The following is a 17021-nucleotide window of genomic DNA, read 5'->3' as shown; positions in this document are numbered from 1 at the left end:
ACTATTAGTCCTTCGGCACCTCTAAGGGTAAAATTAAAGAGTTCATTTGTTTCTTACATACCCTTTACTTTTTGGCCATTCTTATTCATTGAACAAAGATGAAATTGTCATTTACTTGTAACTACCATTCGAAGACCGATAAACACAAAATATGTGGGGGTATTATGTTCGCATGTAACCTAGGACAATAACAAGATGTACAAGTTAGATTGGTTTATAACACGAGAAAAGTTTGTGAGCCACATAATTATATGTAATGTGAAGTAGCACTTCTATCAGTTTGGCCTATGAATTATATTAACCATTCTTATTTCTAGTATTCTACTTGCCCTGATATCTTAATTTTATGCAGAAGTGGAGACAAAATAAAGCCACTATGCTTGCCCTGATAACTTTGATTCTATGCAGAAGTGGAGACAAAACAAGTGGAGACATTGAGAACAAGTGACAAAGCTCATCTTCTGTCAAAAAATGACCTTTCAGTTTCTGAAGAGCTCTGCGCTTTTTTCTTGCTTTATACTGTGTGTGTGTGTGTGTGTGTGTGTGTGTGTGTGTGTCTGTGTGTGTGAGGGAAGAAATGGAGAGATGTACTAGTGCAATCCGCGGATCTATACCAGATTGTTATGTTCGTCGTCAGTATTATACGAACAAAGCCATTTTCTGGGCAGCAGCTAGAATACCCATGCCCTTCAATCAATTATTCCATTAACTTTCCCTGTCAAAATTCTTTTAGTTTTTGCATTGTTGTTTAAAATCATCATCCATAAACTACACAGAAATATGTTTTCTGAAACATAAGAATTACACGAAATTCAATTTATACAGCAGAAAGGGCCACAAAGAGCTCATACTAGAAAAATCAAGTAATCAACTAATATAGACATGACAATGAGATTTTAAACCAAGATAACATAATAATTAACACACTAATAGAATTAACAAAGAGAATATAAGAGTGTGTGTATGTTAAATGGATAATCTGATTAAAGAGTAAAGGGAACTGCGTACCTGCAATTAAACTGACTGAAAAGTGAAAACTCTTGCAGAAGACCTGAATGATGCTTGCAAGATCAGGTCGATTGTGATTGCAGATACAAATTTTGCACATTTAGCAATTACCTTCATTTTTTCTTCGCTGACCTAAGCATTAATTAGAGGCACTAAAGTCCCGCCATCGTGTTTATCAGAGGTATGTGGAACTGTGGAACACAAGACATACACAGCCTTACTCCTTACCAAAAAAGAAGCTGATTGAGAGAATACTTATGAGAAGAAACAAGAGTTCTGAAAGAGAATTGGTTTAAAATAATGACAAAAACAAGCAAAACAACAGTGAAACAATTTCTTCAGGGGTTGCATCTGGTCGCCTAGAAATGATCATTTTTTCATAGCTTCAAAACAAGGGCTCCAGAACAACTTGAGTGGCAGAAGGCAGAAAGAGAAAGTGCTGATCAGATGGTCCAAATAGCAAGATGGAACACTCTTTCAAGTATTAAGAAAATAGATAACAAAAGGAATAACAAAAGAATAGGTGAAGCTTGTACTCCAAATTGACATAAATAATAAAAATAAACCATTACATTACATCTGCTAGCTGTATACATTAAAGGGCAATAATATCAGGAATTTCATTTACATCTGAATTGTTTAAAGATAGTTGAATAAACACACTGGTGTGGGTATGTACACATTGTACAGGCTACAACACTTGAATCCACTGTACTGCTAGGCAGCTTAAAGCACACTGTCTTGAATATATTTCTGAAACCATTTCTCAGATCTGCAGAATTTACTAACCACCTTATAAACTTCAATCAATAGTCTGGGAAATTTGTTCATGAAGTACTCATCAAATCCATCAGGAACTGATCCCAGAAGTCCCTGAAATATCAATTAAAGAAGAAATTAAGTACTAGAAAATGTAATAGAGGAGCAGAATCTGCAGAGTCTATTCAGTAAACAGATAAGAATTGCGAACCTCTTCTCAAAAAAAAAAAAAAAAACTATGCGTATTCACAGAGAAGGAGTAGACAAGGCCATGAATGAAGATGATCAAAAGGCAACTTTGATCATCGCAAAAAAAAAAAAAAAAAAAAAAAAACAACCAACACAATTCTATCTGAATAATGCTTAAGTCCCATCTATGATCAAATCCTTGATTTGTCTTCACAACTGAACTCAACTACTGTGCTTCACATGATCAAAATACTACTAGGGTGTGTAATCTAATACTATTAATCTGCTCACACATGACTGCATAAATTACTTTACTCTGGTATTGTAAACTCACAGATCTAATGTAATATCGCCACCTCCCCCCCCCCCCCCCCCCCCCCCCAACAACCACACACACACACAAAGAAAAAAAAAAGTTGCATAAATAGACATCAAGAAAACAGGAAGAAGATTATATTTCATAAAGTGGGAGCTGTACCTGAATTTCAGCAGGCAGCTCTCGATAATGATTCAGCTTATTTCGTATGACACGCAGAAGGTCTCGGACACTCTCATACTTGTAACGTCTGTAACGGCCAATATCATTGATAAATTGTGGCTCCAGCTTTATATTCCATTTGGTACCTATAGCTGTTGGAGCAATACTTTCCAAATCTTTTAAAATACTTGAATTTGCCTCTCTGTCTTCTAATTCAACTCTATCACTAGCATCATGTAGAAATGATAAGCGCATTTCACTATTCCAAAAGAATGGATGGTGTAGAACCTCTGATGCTATAGGCCTGACAACAATGAGAATGTAACTATGTAAGAGAAAGATCAATCAAAAGATAAAAAGTAAAGGGGATAAGACAGGTCCAAGATAAGGCTAATTAACTAATAATCTTCCAGCTTTGCACCTTTGTTTAGTTCAAGAAAGAATAAACAAGATCTATGTCTAATTTGGAATCATTTAGGAAGCGAGAAATGAAGTGAGAACAACAGATCCCTTCTTTGTGTTTGCTTAAAATTTTGTATGATCTTACTAGGTCAAAACCCATTAACATAAGTCCTACCACATTCCCCAAAGTTCTTCACCCCCACTTTGTACTTTGGGCTGAGAGAACCCATCATCACCAAGGACGCCAGCACCCATCACGACTGGGGTAACACTTCCCCATCTGAACATTATGGTCACCTAAAACCACAACACTACTTAAGGAACCACTATCCAATCACAATCAGTGACAAGTGACAATCACTACCCAACAATCCAATCCAATCCCAGCTTCAACACAAGATTTTTGCATGAACTTGGGAGTTGGAACCAACAATGATTAGAGATGGCTGTTGGATCCTTTCAGTCAAGTTGGATCTGAAAACAATTTCTCCCTCTAACCAGGAGGAGATGGCTGTGAAGAGTATTGATGGATATGCAGGATGGGCAGGGTGGTATGAGGAGGTGGTTGGACTATACAGGATGTGTGACACGCCTCTCTGCCATCATCTGTAGTGTTGGGGTCCTGGAGGCTGTTACACTAAAGATGGTGGCAATAAAATTAGTTGAGAATTTTGAAGATGGGAAGGCGGGGGGGGGGGGGGGGGGGGGAGTATTATGTCAATATGGGTTGGTGTACAAAATAAATCTCATAAAGAATAAATAAGGGTAAAAAAAAAAAAAAAATATTAACTGCTCCCCCATTTGTAACTGAATTCAGTTCTTCAATAGTAAAAGCATAGTATTGAAAACCCAAGTTATTAATGCGAGCTTGAATTTACTTACTTTCAATGTCAAAGCATAGCATCAATGTCAATGATTTACTTACTTTCAAGGCAACTTTTATCTAGAGATAGCAATCTATTTCAGATTAACTTTATATGTGGAATATATATGTACGTCATGAGAAAGGTAATTGTAAGGTCAAAAGACAATGATTGCACACAACAAAGTGAACACACAAAGGATTGTAAGTTAGGCACATGCTAAAATCCCACCATAGTCAATAGAAAAAAAATCCAAGGAATACATGTTTGGTGGAAGTGCTAAACCACATTACACTCACCTCATTTGAGGGTTTGGTTGCAGTAAACGAGAAAAGAGATCATGTGCTTCTGGCATATCCTCCACCAGAATAAAATCCACTCGGTTCCTGATTATATTGATATCACGTTCAAGTCGATCACCGAAAGGATGTCTGCCACCAGTAACACAGTAAAAGAGGACACAGCCTAAGCTAAACATATCCAAAGCCCGTGTTTGGCGTTCATGAAGTAACTGTTCAGGAGCTTGCCAACCAGAACTTCCATTACCTAGTCATTAGGCATTAGTCAGAAAAGACTCAAGTTTACGAACAAATGCTGGATATACAACATAGTTTACTCCTAGCAAATCAACTTGGATACAAGTATACCCATATAGACTCAAGGGGAATTCCTCCTAAAACCTCTATACGATTATCAAATTCTTTTTGATCCGACCATTAAAGATAACAAGTTGAATAAACATGTTCATATAGTTTGTAGAGCTAACATTTCATGCAGTAAATAGGCACAACAGTGCATGTGTGGACATTATACCAAACACTTTATAGAGTTGATCAACTGGTTGTATGACTTCTAATTGAAGGGTAATGATAATGAATTGCCAAGTAGATAGACCAATCCCACACCCTTTTTTGGAGATGATGCATGATACATATAAAGCAAAGTCAATGCAAACACTACAGAAGCAATAGACCAGACTTCCTACCAGTAGCATGGTGACCTAAAGAAGACATATCTGCGGGAAGCCTCTTGCTGATCCCCATATCAGAAAGCTTTGCACAAAGGGATTTTTCCTTGTTTATCAGTACATTTTGTGGTTTTAAGTCGCGGTGAATTATTCCCAGTTCATGCAAATGAACAAGCCCAAAAACCACATCCCTGCATTAGAAACCAACACATAACATAGAATCGAACGTCAAAAATCAAAAAAATGCAAAGATGTCAGAAAGTTACTAGATCACAGCAAACCCCTAAAAAAACTTGATCCAAATTTCATTATTGAGCTAATGCGTCAAATTGCAAACCTATTGCACAATGGCTTTCTTAAGCATCCATGGTATACAAAAGGTGGTTATTGGCAGCAAAATCCTAAAAATATTATGCAATAAGTTTCAAAATTCAGTTAAGATTAGGTTCTTAGAGCTCCTTACAGTGAAAAACATATCAAACCAAACACTTCTCAATAATGAAAAACTACCACTCATGTCTAATGCAAAACAATTAATCAATACTCAATATATGACTGAGCTTAGCACGAATTACAGCATTTAAATATGCATGATAGGCAAGAGTTAGTTCCAACCTCATTAGTTTTATCAATAAAGCAGAAGGATAGCCATTGCCTTTCCACAATTTAATGTCTTGCATGGTCGCCTTCACGGAAATTAACCTGGCTTTGTACTCTGCCCTTCCACGGAATGATTTGTCATAGATAGACATAGAGTGATAGGAGGGATCCGTATATGACTCAATTAGATCATTTAAACTGCAACAACAAAATTCGAGAGAAAGATACACAAAATCATGGTCATGCTCCACGCCATACCATCGAACAATATTCGGATGACGGTCAGATGCAATAAGGTTTTGAATTTCTTTAAAGGCCACATCATGATGAGCCTGAACCAAGCGCTTCACAGCCACTTTCCTTCCTTCATAAACCCCCTCATATACGACAGTACCATTGCTTCCTATCGCAATTTCTCTATTGGATACAAACAATTTACCAATAGAGTGTCCATCTGTCTCACCCTGCAAAAGACTATTTAGATTCGGCCAACATCTAACAGTCTTCTCATAATGCAGACCTTCTTCTAAGCCCGCTATGTTCTTCACTGATTTACGAGATCTTTTCTTTTTGGAAGATACCGGCTGAGGAATCAAACTAGACTCTACATCCAACTCAATATTTCCTGTTGCCACTGCAGATTTTTTATGGTAAACAAAGCCAATGAGAAGGAGAGCAAGAAAAACACAATACCATGGAATATATCTCCTTTTTAGTATCCAAAAATTGTCACGCCTCCCATGAGTTCCCGAATTAGATTCTAGAACTTCACGCGATGGGCGTAAATGGCTACGAGTTGGTAACAAGACCCCTTCCTTATGAGTAGATAAGAGTTTATCATCATTATGCTGTGAAGGAAGCATTTGACTTGGACCACCAACTGGAAGCATATTATGATCGTTCATGGGACCAGGTAAGCCATTTAGTCTAAGAAAGTGCTCAAACATACTCTGCTTGCGAAAACGGCGTACGGGAAATTCAAATTCGCAAGGAAATGAGACAGTCCTAAGAGCATCAGAACCAGAACCCAATTTACGGTCCAAATTCATCAAAGCTCCGTCAAGCAACTGATCAGTCCCTTTACATCGAACTTTGGCTTTAAAAAAGCCAACCGTCAGATTCCACAGTAGTTTGTCAAATGCTTTAGTTGAAAGTGAATAATCTATTCTTTCAATGTATAGCTCCACTTCAGAACCTTTTGCACTTGTAGAGCTAGAAGTTTCTAAATCACTTCTTCCGTCAGCAGAGGAAGTCTCTGCACCCCATTGTGGCACCTTTCTGGATAAAGATTTTCCATAATCATGAATGAGTTTTCCAGACCAAGGATCAACCTTGAAAACTGTAGAATGCATGGATCCAATAGTAACTTCATCATCTTCATATATTGGTGTTTTATTAACATAATCTTGGATAGTACCTTCAAGTTTCTGCACAGAGAAAAAAACTTTGGCTTTCTGTGTGAATTGATCAGTAATGCCATGATATATAAAGTACAGTAGTATACAAACAACAAGAAGCTGTAAAATTTGAGAGTTGCAAAAACCTCATCAACAATTTATGATTCACTGATTTCTGGGTTCTTGATTGGAAAAAATATAATTACATAAAAGAGAAGAAAAAGACAAGTAATCCATGCTTTGATAACAGATATTAAAAAAGGAAGAAACGCCTAGTAAATTTTGGGTCTTATCCTTCCAATATATATCTATCCTGAATTTCAGTTTGGATTGGAAAGGCTAAAGCTGTTCAAGACCTTTCAATTACCAAATGTTTGGAAGCAATAGGGGCATTGTGAAAATTCAATAAAATCTCAGCAGCCACCTTTGTATTACTTTGAAGATAAAGAATTGAATACGGTGATGCAATTTCCTTAATTGATATAAATTTTCACATGTCGCTGATACTTCGTACTATTTTCCACTGAGTTATTTTCTATTACATAAAGAGAGATACAACCTTGAGACCTTAATTACTATCATAAACCTCACCTCAAACTTCCCAATAAAATAAATAAATAGCTAGATGGAAACACAAGAATTTCTGCTCGCAGATTAGATCTTTGGCAGCCATAGCGTCATCATCATAATATAAAAATGCAGCTCAAACAAATCTAGTCATCTACAAAGCTCTTCAGCTTATATTGCTACAGAATCAAGTAAAACAACAAGCATGCACCATCAACCTAGCAAAAGATTTAAAGTGAAAATAATCCATGTGACATACTATATGATATATAACTGGGGACACCATAGTGGTTAAACAAGAACATCTATATAACATGAGAAGGCTAATGAGAGTTAGAAAATGTGACCAACCAGTTTTCCATAGTCATAATTCAGATACAACTCCCAGTCATCTCCACAGTCCATAAAAGAATATCTACTGCGTCCCACTGCTTTATTGTTTTCACCATCTTCTTGGATCGGAGTGTAATAAGACGCATAAATAGGAGGCCCTGATAAGAAAGACCAAAGAATTTTTCTAGAATCACTATCTATCAAATAGACAGTGCCATTAAGGGCAGCTACTAACTCCACATCTTGTGTCCTGCAAGGATATGATAAAATAAATAAATAAATAAATAAATAAAATAACATAAGAGATATTTGAAGGGGGAAAAAAAAGTAAAAGGAACTACTAGTATTAGATGGTGAAAAAGTTCCATTCCCAATTCCCATTCCATTTGTTTGTCTTTTAGGAAGGGATCAATACTAAATGAACACTATACACTAGGCACGAGGTATTATAACTTTATAAGCCCGGAAAGAAACAGGTTTTCATTGAACAGTTCTGCTGAAGAATAAGTTAATTCAGCATCATTGCAACAATGTCAACGGATATAGTAATGCTAATTATACTACACATAATTGACATGATAAACTGTGATGATTTACAAAATAACATGACTACTAGGATGTTTGTAGATAACAAGTAGAACCAAACAACATATTACAAATAGTCTTCTTGTTCTAAAGTTCTTATATTACCAAAAGCATTTTTCTATTTCAATTTCCAACATGCACTTAGCCTCATCAACAATACAAGTACAGGCATCGTGTTAGCATTAATCCGAGCCCCTACCTCTATCACTGAAATGAGCTATTAATAGCTATACTACATATCATTGCAGTATATTGTCAGCAAACGATTAGTGATTAGGGTGCAGCCTTACTTGCAACTCGTAAACTCGAATCACAAACCATCAATTTGACATACTGATCACAACTCGCACACCCAAATGACCCAACTGACAGCATATAACCAGCAATGCCTCAATAGAAAGAAACAACTAATTCTATTTTCACTACAATTACCTAATCCCTCCAATCAAATAAACCCGATCGCAGTAAAAGGTAATCATAAAGCCGAATCGATTTATATATTCAATTCCATCGTCAATCATGTTCAAATTACACCGAAAAAGTCACTCCTAAGCAAAATTTTATGACCAACCATAATTACTCTACCTCTATTGGGTTCATATAAAAGGGTTTGTCTCAAATTTTGAAATTTTTTCCACAATCACACCCACATAGTATGATAAATCGTATCACATACCCTAATCACAAAATTCATTCTTACAAAAAAAAAAACCCAATTAAATACTCTTCCAATTAAATGCTATTTAATCATGCAACAATTCTAAATAACACATGTATAAAAGTAGAACAAAATGCAAGGAGAGAGAAACTAACGGAGCAAGAGAAAGCGGCTTTCGTCCGGCAGGACGGTGGAGAGATAACTCATTAGCATAAGAGGATAAAACGACGACGGTTGACAAAGAAAGAGCAACGATGAAGAAAAAAAGGGATTCAAACCTCAGTTTCATTGAAAAGGGTTTAACACTGATCAATGTTGGTGGGATTAGATGGATAATTTACAGAAATTTTCATAGAGTTGGGGGTTGAAGAAAGAGGGAGGAAAGAGATTCGAAGCTTGGTTAGAAAATTCAAAGGTTGCCTCGAAATTCAACGTTTCAAAGGTTGCCTTTTTGTGTTAGTTGTCGTAGCCAAAAGATTCATGTTTTCTTTTGTAGTATTGCTTTGTTTGCCTTTGGTGTTTGGGTTTAAGGTTTTTTGAGGGAAAGGACGTAATTTCAATCAAAGATTCTTAATTTGGGTAACGTCTATAGAGCTCTGATGGATTGACTAATGCATTGTCTGAGCGTTACACCGGTTGCTATTTTATTTAAAACTAGCTTTTTGGCCCGTTCAATGCACGGGTTGTTACTTGAGTTAATTACTTTTCATATGTAGGTATACTTTTATACAAAGTAATTGTTTTATTTCTAAAACTTATAAGAAAAAAAATGGTGAGGGTAGAATTGTGAAAGAAGATGAAGGAATTTAGTTAGATATATATACATGAAAATTGTGGGATATGAAATGACATATTACTTCAAATTATATTTAAAGTCTATGAGATGAAAAGACAATTTTTATTATAATGTGTACTAATTAATTGAACTCTATTTTATTATGATGGAAATGAAATACTTCATTTTTTTACTTGATTGCAAGTTGTAGATTAGAATGCATAAAGACTTAAACATAAATATTAAGGGATGTGACATGTGGCATATGGGGTAATGAGTAACTTGTGATGCCATGTGTCATATGAAAAATTTGTGGTTTGTGTTTTAATACTAAGTATAGATATAGATATAGATTTGTGATTATATGTATTTGATCTTTTTGTTTTTTGTTTTTTTTTTTATTAAATCATTGTAATTTGCAATTATATATATTTATATTTATATTTATAACATGGTTGTTAATCGGGTATAATCATCTTTCCTTGCTTAGGTGTTCGAATCTCCTGAGCCTTTTTATATAGAGTAATAATGACGTGGCATAACGATTTAATGTTGTTAATTGAGTGATGATGTGGCATAATAAGAGGTTGAATAGGTGACATGGCGTAGTGTTACATATACTTTCATAGAAACACCTTTTAATAGATTAGTATAGATTACCTTTTACTTTCACTTTCAATGGTCTAATCTTGTATATCCATATTAATAAAATGGTATGGGTTGATGTTTGATTAGGCACATAATTTTAATCAAATATTGTTAATTTGGATAACGAGTATCAAGCTTTGATGGATTAAATAGTTACGTATATGGACTATGGAGTACAAGTAGTGTACAACTCCCCGTTCCTTGCTACCAGTATTGGGTGAGGGGTGAAGCATAACCCCTCACTTTCACAAATCTAACTCACAAATTCAATTCTATATTCGTATTAATAATAAAATCATATGGGTTGATACTTGATGAAGGTCATAATTAACAAAACTCATTTTTGGTACTTTATTTGACATCTTTATAGGTGTCATATGGTTTCAAACCATCTTATATGACATTAGGAATCACCCCACGCATTCAATTCATTTTTTGAAAAAATGTCAAAAATTGACTTGAAATCGTGTATTATACCCTTTAATTTTAGACAATTTTCCACTTTTTCGAATCCGAAAAAATAATTTTTCGAGATGCTTCCAATGGACCCTAATAAACCCCGGGAGTCCATTTGGGTGGGCAAAACCATCTAATTTGCCTTTAATTTATCAATTTAACCGTTTACAACTTGTACCGATTTCACAAACTCAAGCCTACCACGGACATTTATGACAACATATAATGAATATATATGGTTCCAAATGACATTATATGACCCCAAGATGCATCCCCTAATATTTCGAGACTTTTTGACACCAGGTCCCAAAACCTCCGAAAATGCCTAAAAAGCATGAATTATAGCCTTCAAATTTCCAAATTTGCGACTTTTTTTTTTACTTGGAAACAAAATTGCCGAGAAGCTTCCTATAGGACCTAATATCCTCCGGGAGTCCAATCAGGTGGGTGGAATCATCCAATTTGCCTTAAAGTATCCAATTTACCCGTTTTCATACACACTATTGTATGGGCTATAAGCCTTCACAAGGCCTTTATGTAGCCGACTATTGGTTGTATATGGGTCAGATAACAATATATGACCCCAGGATGCAACCTTGTAGAATTCCGTGAATTTTTGGCACCGCGTCTGGACACCTCCTAAATTGCTCCTATTTCGTGTGTATAGCCTTCAAAATTGACTTTTGGCCTACATCATTTTTTCATCTGACGAGATTATGCATTTGAGTACTCCCATGAGTTCCCAAAGGGCCTTGAGAGTCATGAATAGTGCCTAGAACCATCTCATTCATTCTTAATCATCATGTCTTAAGGCAAAGACGACATACCCTCAAATGACAAAACTATTTGTTTGTATGCCTTGCCCTTGGGTGCACATAAGCCTGTTCACGGATTGGATATCCGATCCAATTTGGATCGGATATCCGAACACTCGGATATCAAAAATTGATATCTAAATCCGATTTGAAATTTTCGGGTATCCAAAATTTTCGGATCGGATGCTTCGGATATCTATTATCCAATATTAAGTAAAATTAATTATGATTACTTTTAAAATTTCACTAATTTTATCGCTAAATTGTACAACATATGTTGACAAAATAGTAGTCCTTTTGCAATAAATATTATCATCAAATATATTAAGAATATTATAATAAGTTAATAATATAGGGTTAGTTTTATATGAACAATTTAAAAATTTTATACATAATTCACTATTTTAGGCTTTATATTTCGGATATCGAATATTCGAAATTTTGAAAATCAATATCCAAATTTGTATCCGATATCTGCTATTTCAGATCAGATATCCAAAAATTTGGATCAATTGCGAATCGAATTATCAAATTTTCAGATTCTCGAATTGTTTTGTATAGGCCTAATGCACATGCCACAAGTTCCCTTACACCATCCAACAACCCAGCACTTTGGCTTAGTGACTTGTCCTAATCCTGTACTTAGCATTTTTAAGCATAACATAAGATGCACCGGTAAGTCGGTAACCCTGCTTTCTAAAATATAGATGTTTTTTAGGGATAGGGTGGGAGAGGGACGAATCAAAGCAACATAAGATTGAATCTTAGTGAATCGTGGCAGGAAGACCACCAAAATAATATGTGCTATAAAAAATAATAACACACTATAAATTACTATATAAAAAAAAAGACCTGATCAACGGAGGGAGTATTATTTTTGGGCAAGGCCTTGGACAAGTATATTACACATTTTTAGTACTGTAATTTTTAGGCTTAGGGCGTGTTCTCATACGATTATTTTTAGCTCAGTTCATCTCTAATAAGTTCAGTTTAGTTCAGCTCATAATTTCCTTCTGTTATAAAATATTCATTTCAATTCAGCTCTAATAAGTTCACTTAAGTTTAGTTCAGCTTCGTTCAGTCAATGAGAACAGACCCTTAGCTTGAAATGCCCGCTAGGTGCAGCCAAACTTAACCAATTTGCCAAGCATTTCCGGTTTGAACCTTGGCCGGACTAAATGGGCAGATTTTTTAACCTTTGACCCGGCTCGGCCCGCCGAATGACACCTCAAAGGAACAAGTGATATTCTAGAGGTTTCTGGTGAACACTTGGTAACAGACAGTTATAAATAGCAAGGGAAGCTCCGGATAATTCCAAACTTTCCCCATTTCATAGAGAAAGAGGAGAGGAGAGAGAAAGAGAGAGATAGAAAATGTCATACTTGTTACCGCACTTGCACTCAGGCTGGGCCGTCGATCAGGCAATTCTCACCGAGGAAGCGCGTGTTGTCATAATCCGTTTCGGCCATGATTGGGATGACACTTGTATGCAGGTACCCTCTCATCCATCTCTCTCTCTCTCTCTCTTTTTTTACTAAAAATGTCTAGTAAATTAGTTAGTACAGAAAATAAAATTTCCAACGTGATTAAATTAGCATGTTAAAGTTTTCAATTCATAGTTTGTTATTAGTAATTGATTATATATTTCACATCGATTTTGATAATTCTAAATACGTTCGATTTGTTACGAATTTGAAGAAATTGATTTATTAACTGTAACCAAATTCGGGTATACTGCAACATCAACAAAATTAGGGTTGGTAATAACTTGAATCATCGTAAGATCCATTTGCAAAAGGTATATTCTAATTTATACTTGGTTGTTGAATTGAGTGAATGAATACTAGAACAGAGCAACCTGATTGCAAAAAATGAAATTTAGGTCTATTAAGTGGAGTAGTTTATTGACATTGGCATAGATTAAACCTGAAATGCTGTTTTGGGCATTTATCAACTTGTTTTCTTTGTTTGGCATTGTTTCATGAATTATGTCTTGTTAATCGAAACGTTACCAATTTATTATGCACAAAGTTCTATATATTAGCCCAATTTAAGTCCATTAATCTTTATTGATTGAGATGTATCATATTAGGTGGTATTAATTTGGAAATGCACCACAAAATCACGTGTCGATCGGTGTTATTAATTTTCCTTTTCATTTAATCTTTCTATTTGTAGCTAATTTATCCAACGCTCTCGGGGGCGTTCCTAATTCCTATTATAATTTGATAGTTTCAAGTCTTTGTGGAAATAAAATACTTACCTGCTATCGTTCCCCTTCACATCATCTTATCGTTTCTTTTTCAGTGGCCTTGATTAAAGGGAACAGCTGATCTTCAACGTAAGGTAGACTCTTTGTATATGTTTAACAGTGTTGTTATAATTTGTGGAATTGTCTGGTGGTGTTACATGTTTCTCAAGTTACTAGAAAAGATGTAACATTGGATCATTTTGTCGTCTGAACTTATTTTGGTGGCCTGTTTCAGATGGATGAAGTGCTAGCTGCTGTGGCGGAGAAAATCAAGAATTATGCAGTGATTTATGTAGTGGACATAACAGAGGTGCCTGATTTCACCACAATGTACGAGCTCTATGATCCATGCACGGTCATGTTCTTTTTTCGGAACAAGCACATAATGATAGACCTTGGTACTGGTAACAACAATAAAATCAACTGGGCTCTTAAGAACAAGCAGGAGTTTATTGACATTGTCGAGACAGTCTATCGTGGGGCAAGGAAGGGTCGAGGATTGGTGATCTCACCCAAAGACTACTCAACCAAGTACCGCTACTAATTTGGTTTGGTGCACATTGGTTCTGTTGTAGCTTTTAGTGATTAAAATTGGGTTTTGTTTCCATACTTCAGGTTCAGAGGCAGGGTTTTTTTAACCTCACAAACTGTTATGATTGTGGTGCTCTATTCTCCATTCTATATTTGTAATTATTGTAATTGCTAATCAATAAATCAAGTTAATCGCATAGCATACTTGTTTTACTTGGCAAAATTTGTGTACTACGGAATTTTAAATTCATGTTTCTTTCTTCCCGTTGCAGCGTGTCATATGGCTGGCTGGAGTTCTTCCCAGAAAAGTGAGTAATATAACTTGTTCAATTAATTGAATAAGCTATAGTGCTATACAACATACTGAGTTATTTAATCAAATTTTTTTAGGCGAATGAAGGGTCCATGTTAACATGATTAGGAGACAATTACCAACAAAATGTGTAACCTAGTGGTAAGAAAAAAGCCTTTCAACTTTGAGTTTGTAGGTTCAATTCTTACTTGGTTGCCTTTAGGGGGACCTTTTATCTTCTCCCTACTCTTTTGATTAGCCTGTTGATTCTTTATCACTTTTCTCCAAGTGTTTCTTACTTTCCTATTTTGATTAGCTTGTTATAAGAACTTTATATTTTTAATTCGATCGTCTAATTCTTCGAAGCTTGTTATAAATTTTATAATCCTCAAATTCAGAGCTTGTTATAATATTAGAGTTTATCATGCCTCATCTTAAAGATTTAATTATTTAAAACCCGATCAATACCTTAGAGATTTAAAATTACTTTGTATTACTTTATCTTACTAAAACACGTGTGTAATCCAACTTTAAACTAACAACAATTATAGGGTAGAGCGTGTAATAACTTTTAAAAAAAAAATTACTCCGACTAAAACTTGAATCCGATGTTTGCAACAGAAATAACAGAATTTCATTTTCTAAAAAACGGTAATAACTGATTCCATTTCTGTTACAATGCAGTTGCTATTATTTTATTATTATACTATTATTAATTATAATAAAAAAAAGGAAAAAAAAAAAAAAAAAAAAAAAAAAAAAAGAGGTAGTAAACCCAATTAAGATGTCGGGTGTAATGTGTCTATATATACAATATACCTGATATTTACACTTACAAAAGTGAGATCGAAACTCAGCAAAGTTAAAAGAAATTATTAGCAGAAAATACCCAATAAAAGAAAATCGATCGAGCTCTCTGTAATGGCGGATGAAGAAATTGTTAACATCTTTGGTATACTTCATTTCTTCAACTTCTATTATATTTTTGTCTTCCTTAATTTTAGTATATAATTCATTTCTTGGATAGATTGAACAAGAAATGAAAACTAGTTTATCTTTATCCTAGCTTAGTATTCATTTCTTGGATATATATTTAATTTCTCATCATTTTTGTTTGTTTTCAAGAAGCCTCTAAGCAACACCCTCTGCAACGAAACGTTCTTCCTGGACCGAAAGGAGCATTCGAGTTAAAGGAGACCAAAGATGGATTTTACATTCGTATAGACATGCCGGGAACAAATCAGAGAAGTGTTAACGTTAATAAGGATGAAAATAACAGTGAGGTTCATATTCGAGGCTACTCCATGAATATTGATGATGATTGTTATTGGCCTTTCCATGAATCACGTAGGTTTTACACTGGTACTATTAAAGTTGAATGTCATCAGAATTTTGACCAAGTGTGGGTCAATCATGAAGTCAACAATGGTACTTGCAGAATCTTCATTGGTGGTGTTGATAATAATGCCTACTTCTCTTTTAGTACTCCTGAGAACTTTGGTAGGTCGGTCTATCTGTTTTTACTTAATTTCGATGAAATAATCTTGAAATATAATTTTAATTTGTTTGTCCTAACATTATATATTTATTGTTTTTTGATGAAGGATCTTTTGAACCAGCTGTGTATGAAAACCATCTTAATGATTCGGACAAAGCTCGAATTGGTAATTTAATGAACTACTTTCATGTACATACATAATTGCATATATATCTTGTTCATGTATTTTAATTTTTTTATGATAAATATAATTATTAATCAAGCATACATTTTTTATTCCTTAAACCATCGTAGAGGGAGTGCAAGATGTTTTTATGCACAGCGTGAATTGCTGCTGCTGCAACGGCCGGAGGGGGTATATAGCTTTTAATGGTAATACCGTAATATAATACTTTTATTTTTCATCTTCGTTGCTAAAAAGTTATATAATTGTACATGTAGCTTTGTATCTAATTACGTGTAGGTGTCGTGTTATGATGTTGTATTGGTACGGTGGTGCAGGGCCATGGCACGAAGAGGATGGTCGTATTAACCCGTTCATTGATAGAGGAATGAAGGGTGTATTCGAGACCAAATTCGAATTGGTGGGCGAAGACTATTACATGTCCTTCCGTTTGGATATGCCGGATTGCTCTGATATTTATTACAAAGTGGAAATAGGAGAAAAGTGCGTTGATATTTATGGGCCTAGGGACTCAACTGCAGAGTGTATACTAGATGATAATGGTGGACGTGAATACCGCTGTAGGATAACATTGATGTGCAAATGTTGTTCATTTGATGTTGATCATACGTGCAACGTGCATCTACTTCGAAACGGGGTTTTAAGGTTATTACTCAAGATTAACGAGAGCAACAATAATCTGGTCGTGATTGGTCCATCAGCTCCCGGCCATCACAATCGGTTGGAACGTGATGAACGGGTCTGGGCCGCACCTGCCATGAGTCT

The 17021-nt window shown here is 35.2% G+C and overlaps 2 protein-coding genes across 4 annotated transcripts; one reads left to right on the top strand and one right to left on the bottom strand.

The window, feature by feature from the left end:
- Positions 1 to 1528: 1528 nt before the first annotated feature.
- Positions 1529 to 9276, bottom strand: IRE1A (Endoribonuclease/protein kinase IRE1-like protein). 3 transcript variants are annotated; one of them, XM_081623096.1, is made up of 7 exons: positions 8962 to 9276; positions 7582 to 7813; positions 5282 to 6693; positions 4685 to 4857; positions 3999 to 4245; positions 2435 to 2738; positions 1529 to 1881 (listed from the first exon to the last, which is right to left on the bottom strand). In XM_081623096.1, the coding sequence occupies exons 1-7, from the start codon at positions 9093 to 9095 to the stop codon at positions 1735 to 1737; spliced, it is 2649 nt and encodes an 882-aa protein (XP_081479222.1). In that variant the 5' UTR covers positions 9096 to 9276; the 3' UTR covers positions 1529 to 1734. The 3 variants fall into 3 exon arrangements, with proteins under 3 accessions (XP_081479222.1, XP_081479236.1, XP_081479228.1); XM_081623110.1 differs by having other exon boundaries at positions 5282 to 6710; positions 7582 to 7721; positions 8962 to 9095; XM_081623102.1 differs by having other exon boundaries at positions 7582 to 7721; positions 8962 to 9095.
- Positions 9277 to 12843: 3567 nt separating this feature from the next.
- Positions 12844 to 14590, top strand: LOC145626433 (thioredoxin-like protein YLS8). The gene is made up of 2 exons (XM_081678869.1): positions 12844 to 12993; positions 13987 to 14590. Exons 1-2 carry the CDS (start codon positions 12874 to 12876, stop codon positions 14293 to 14295), a joined length of 429 nt encoding a protein of 142 aa, XP_081534995.1. The 5' UTR covers positions 12844 to 12873; the 3' UTR covers positions 14296 to 14590.
- The last annotated feature ends 2431 nt before the right edge of the window (positions 14591 to 17021 follow it).

Source organism: Chenopodium album, chromosome 1 (assembly GCF_948465745.1).
Source record: "Chenopodium album chromosome 1, dcCheAlbu1.1, whole genome shotgun sequence".
NCBI lineage: Eukaryota > Viridiplantae > Streptophyta > Magnoliopsida > Caryophyllales > Amaranthaceae > Chenopodium > Chenopodium album.
This window is presented reverse-complemented; position numbering and strand designations above follow the sequence as displayed.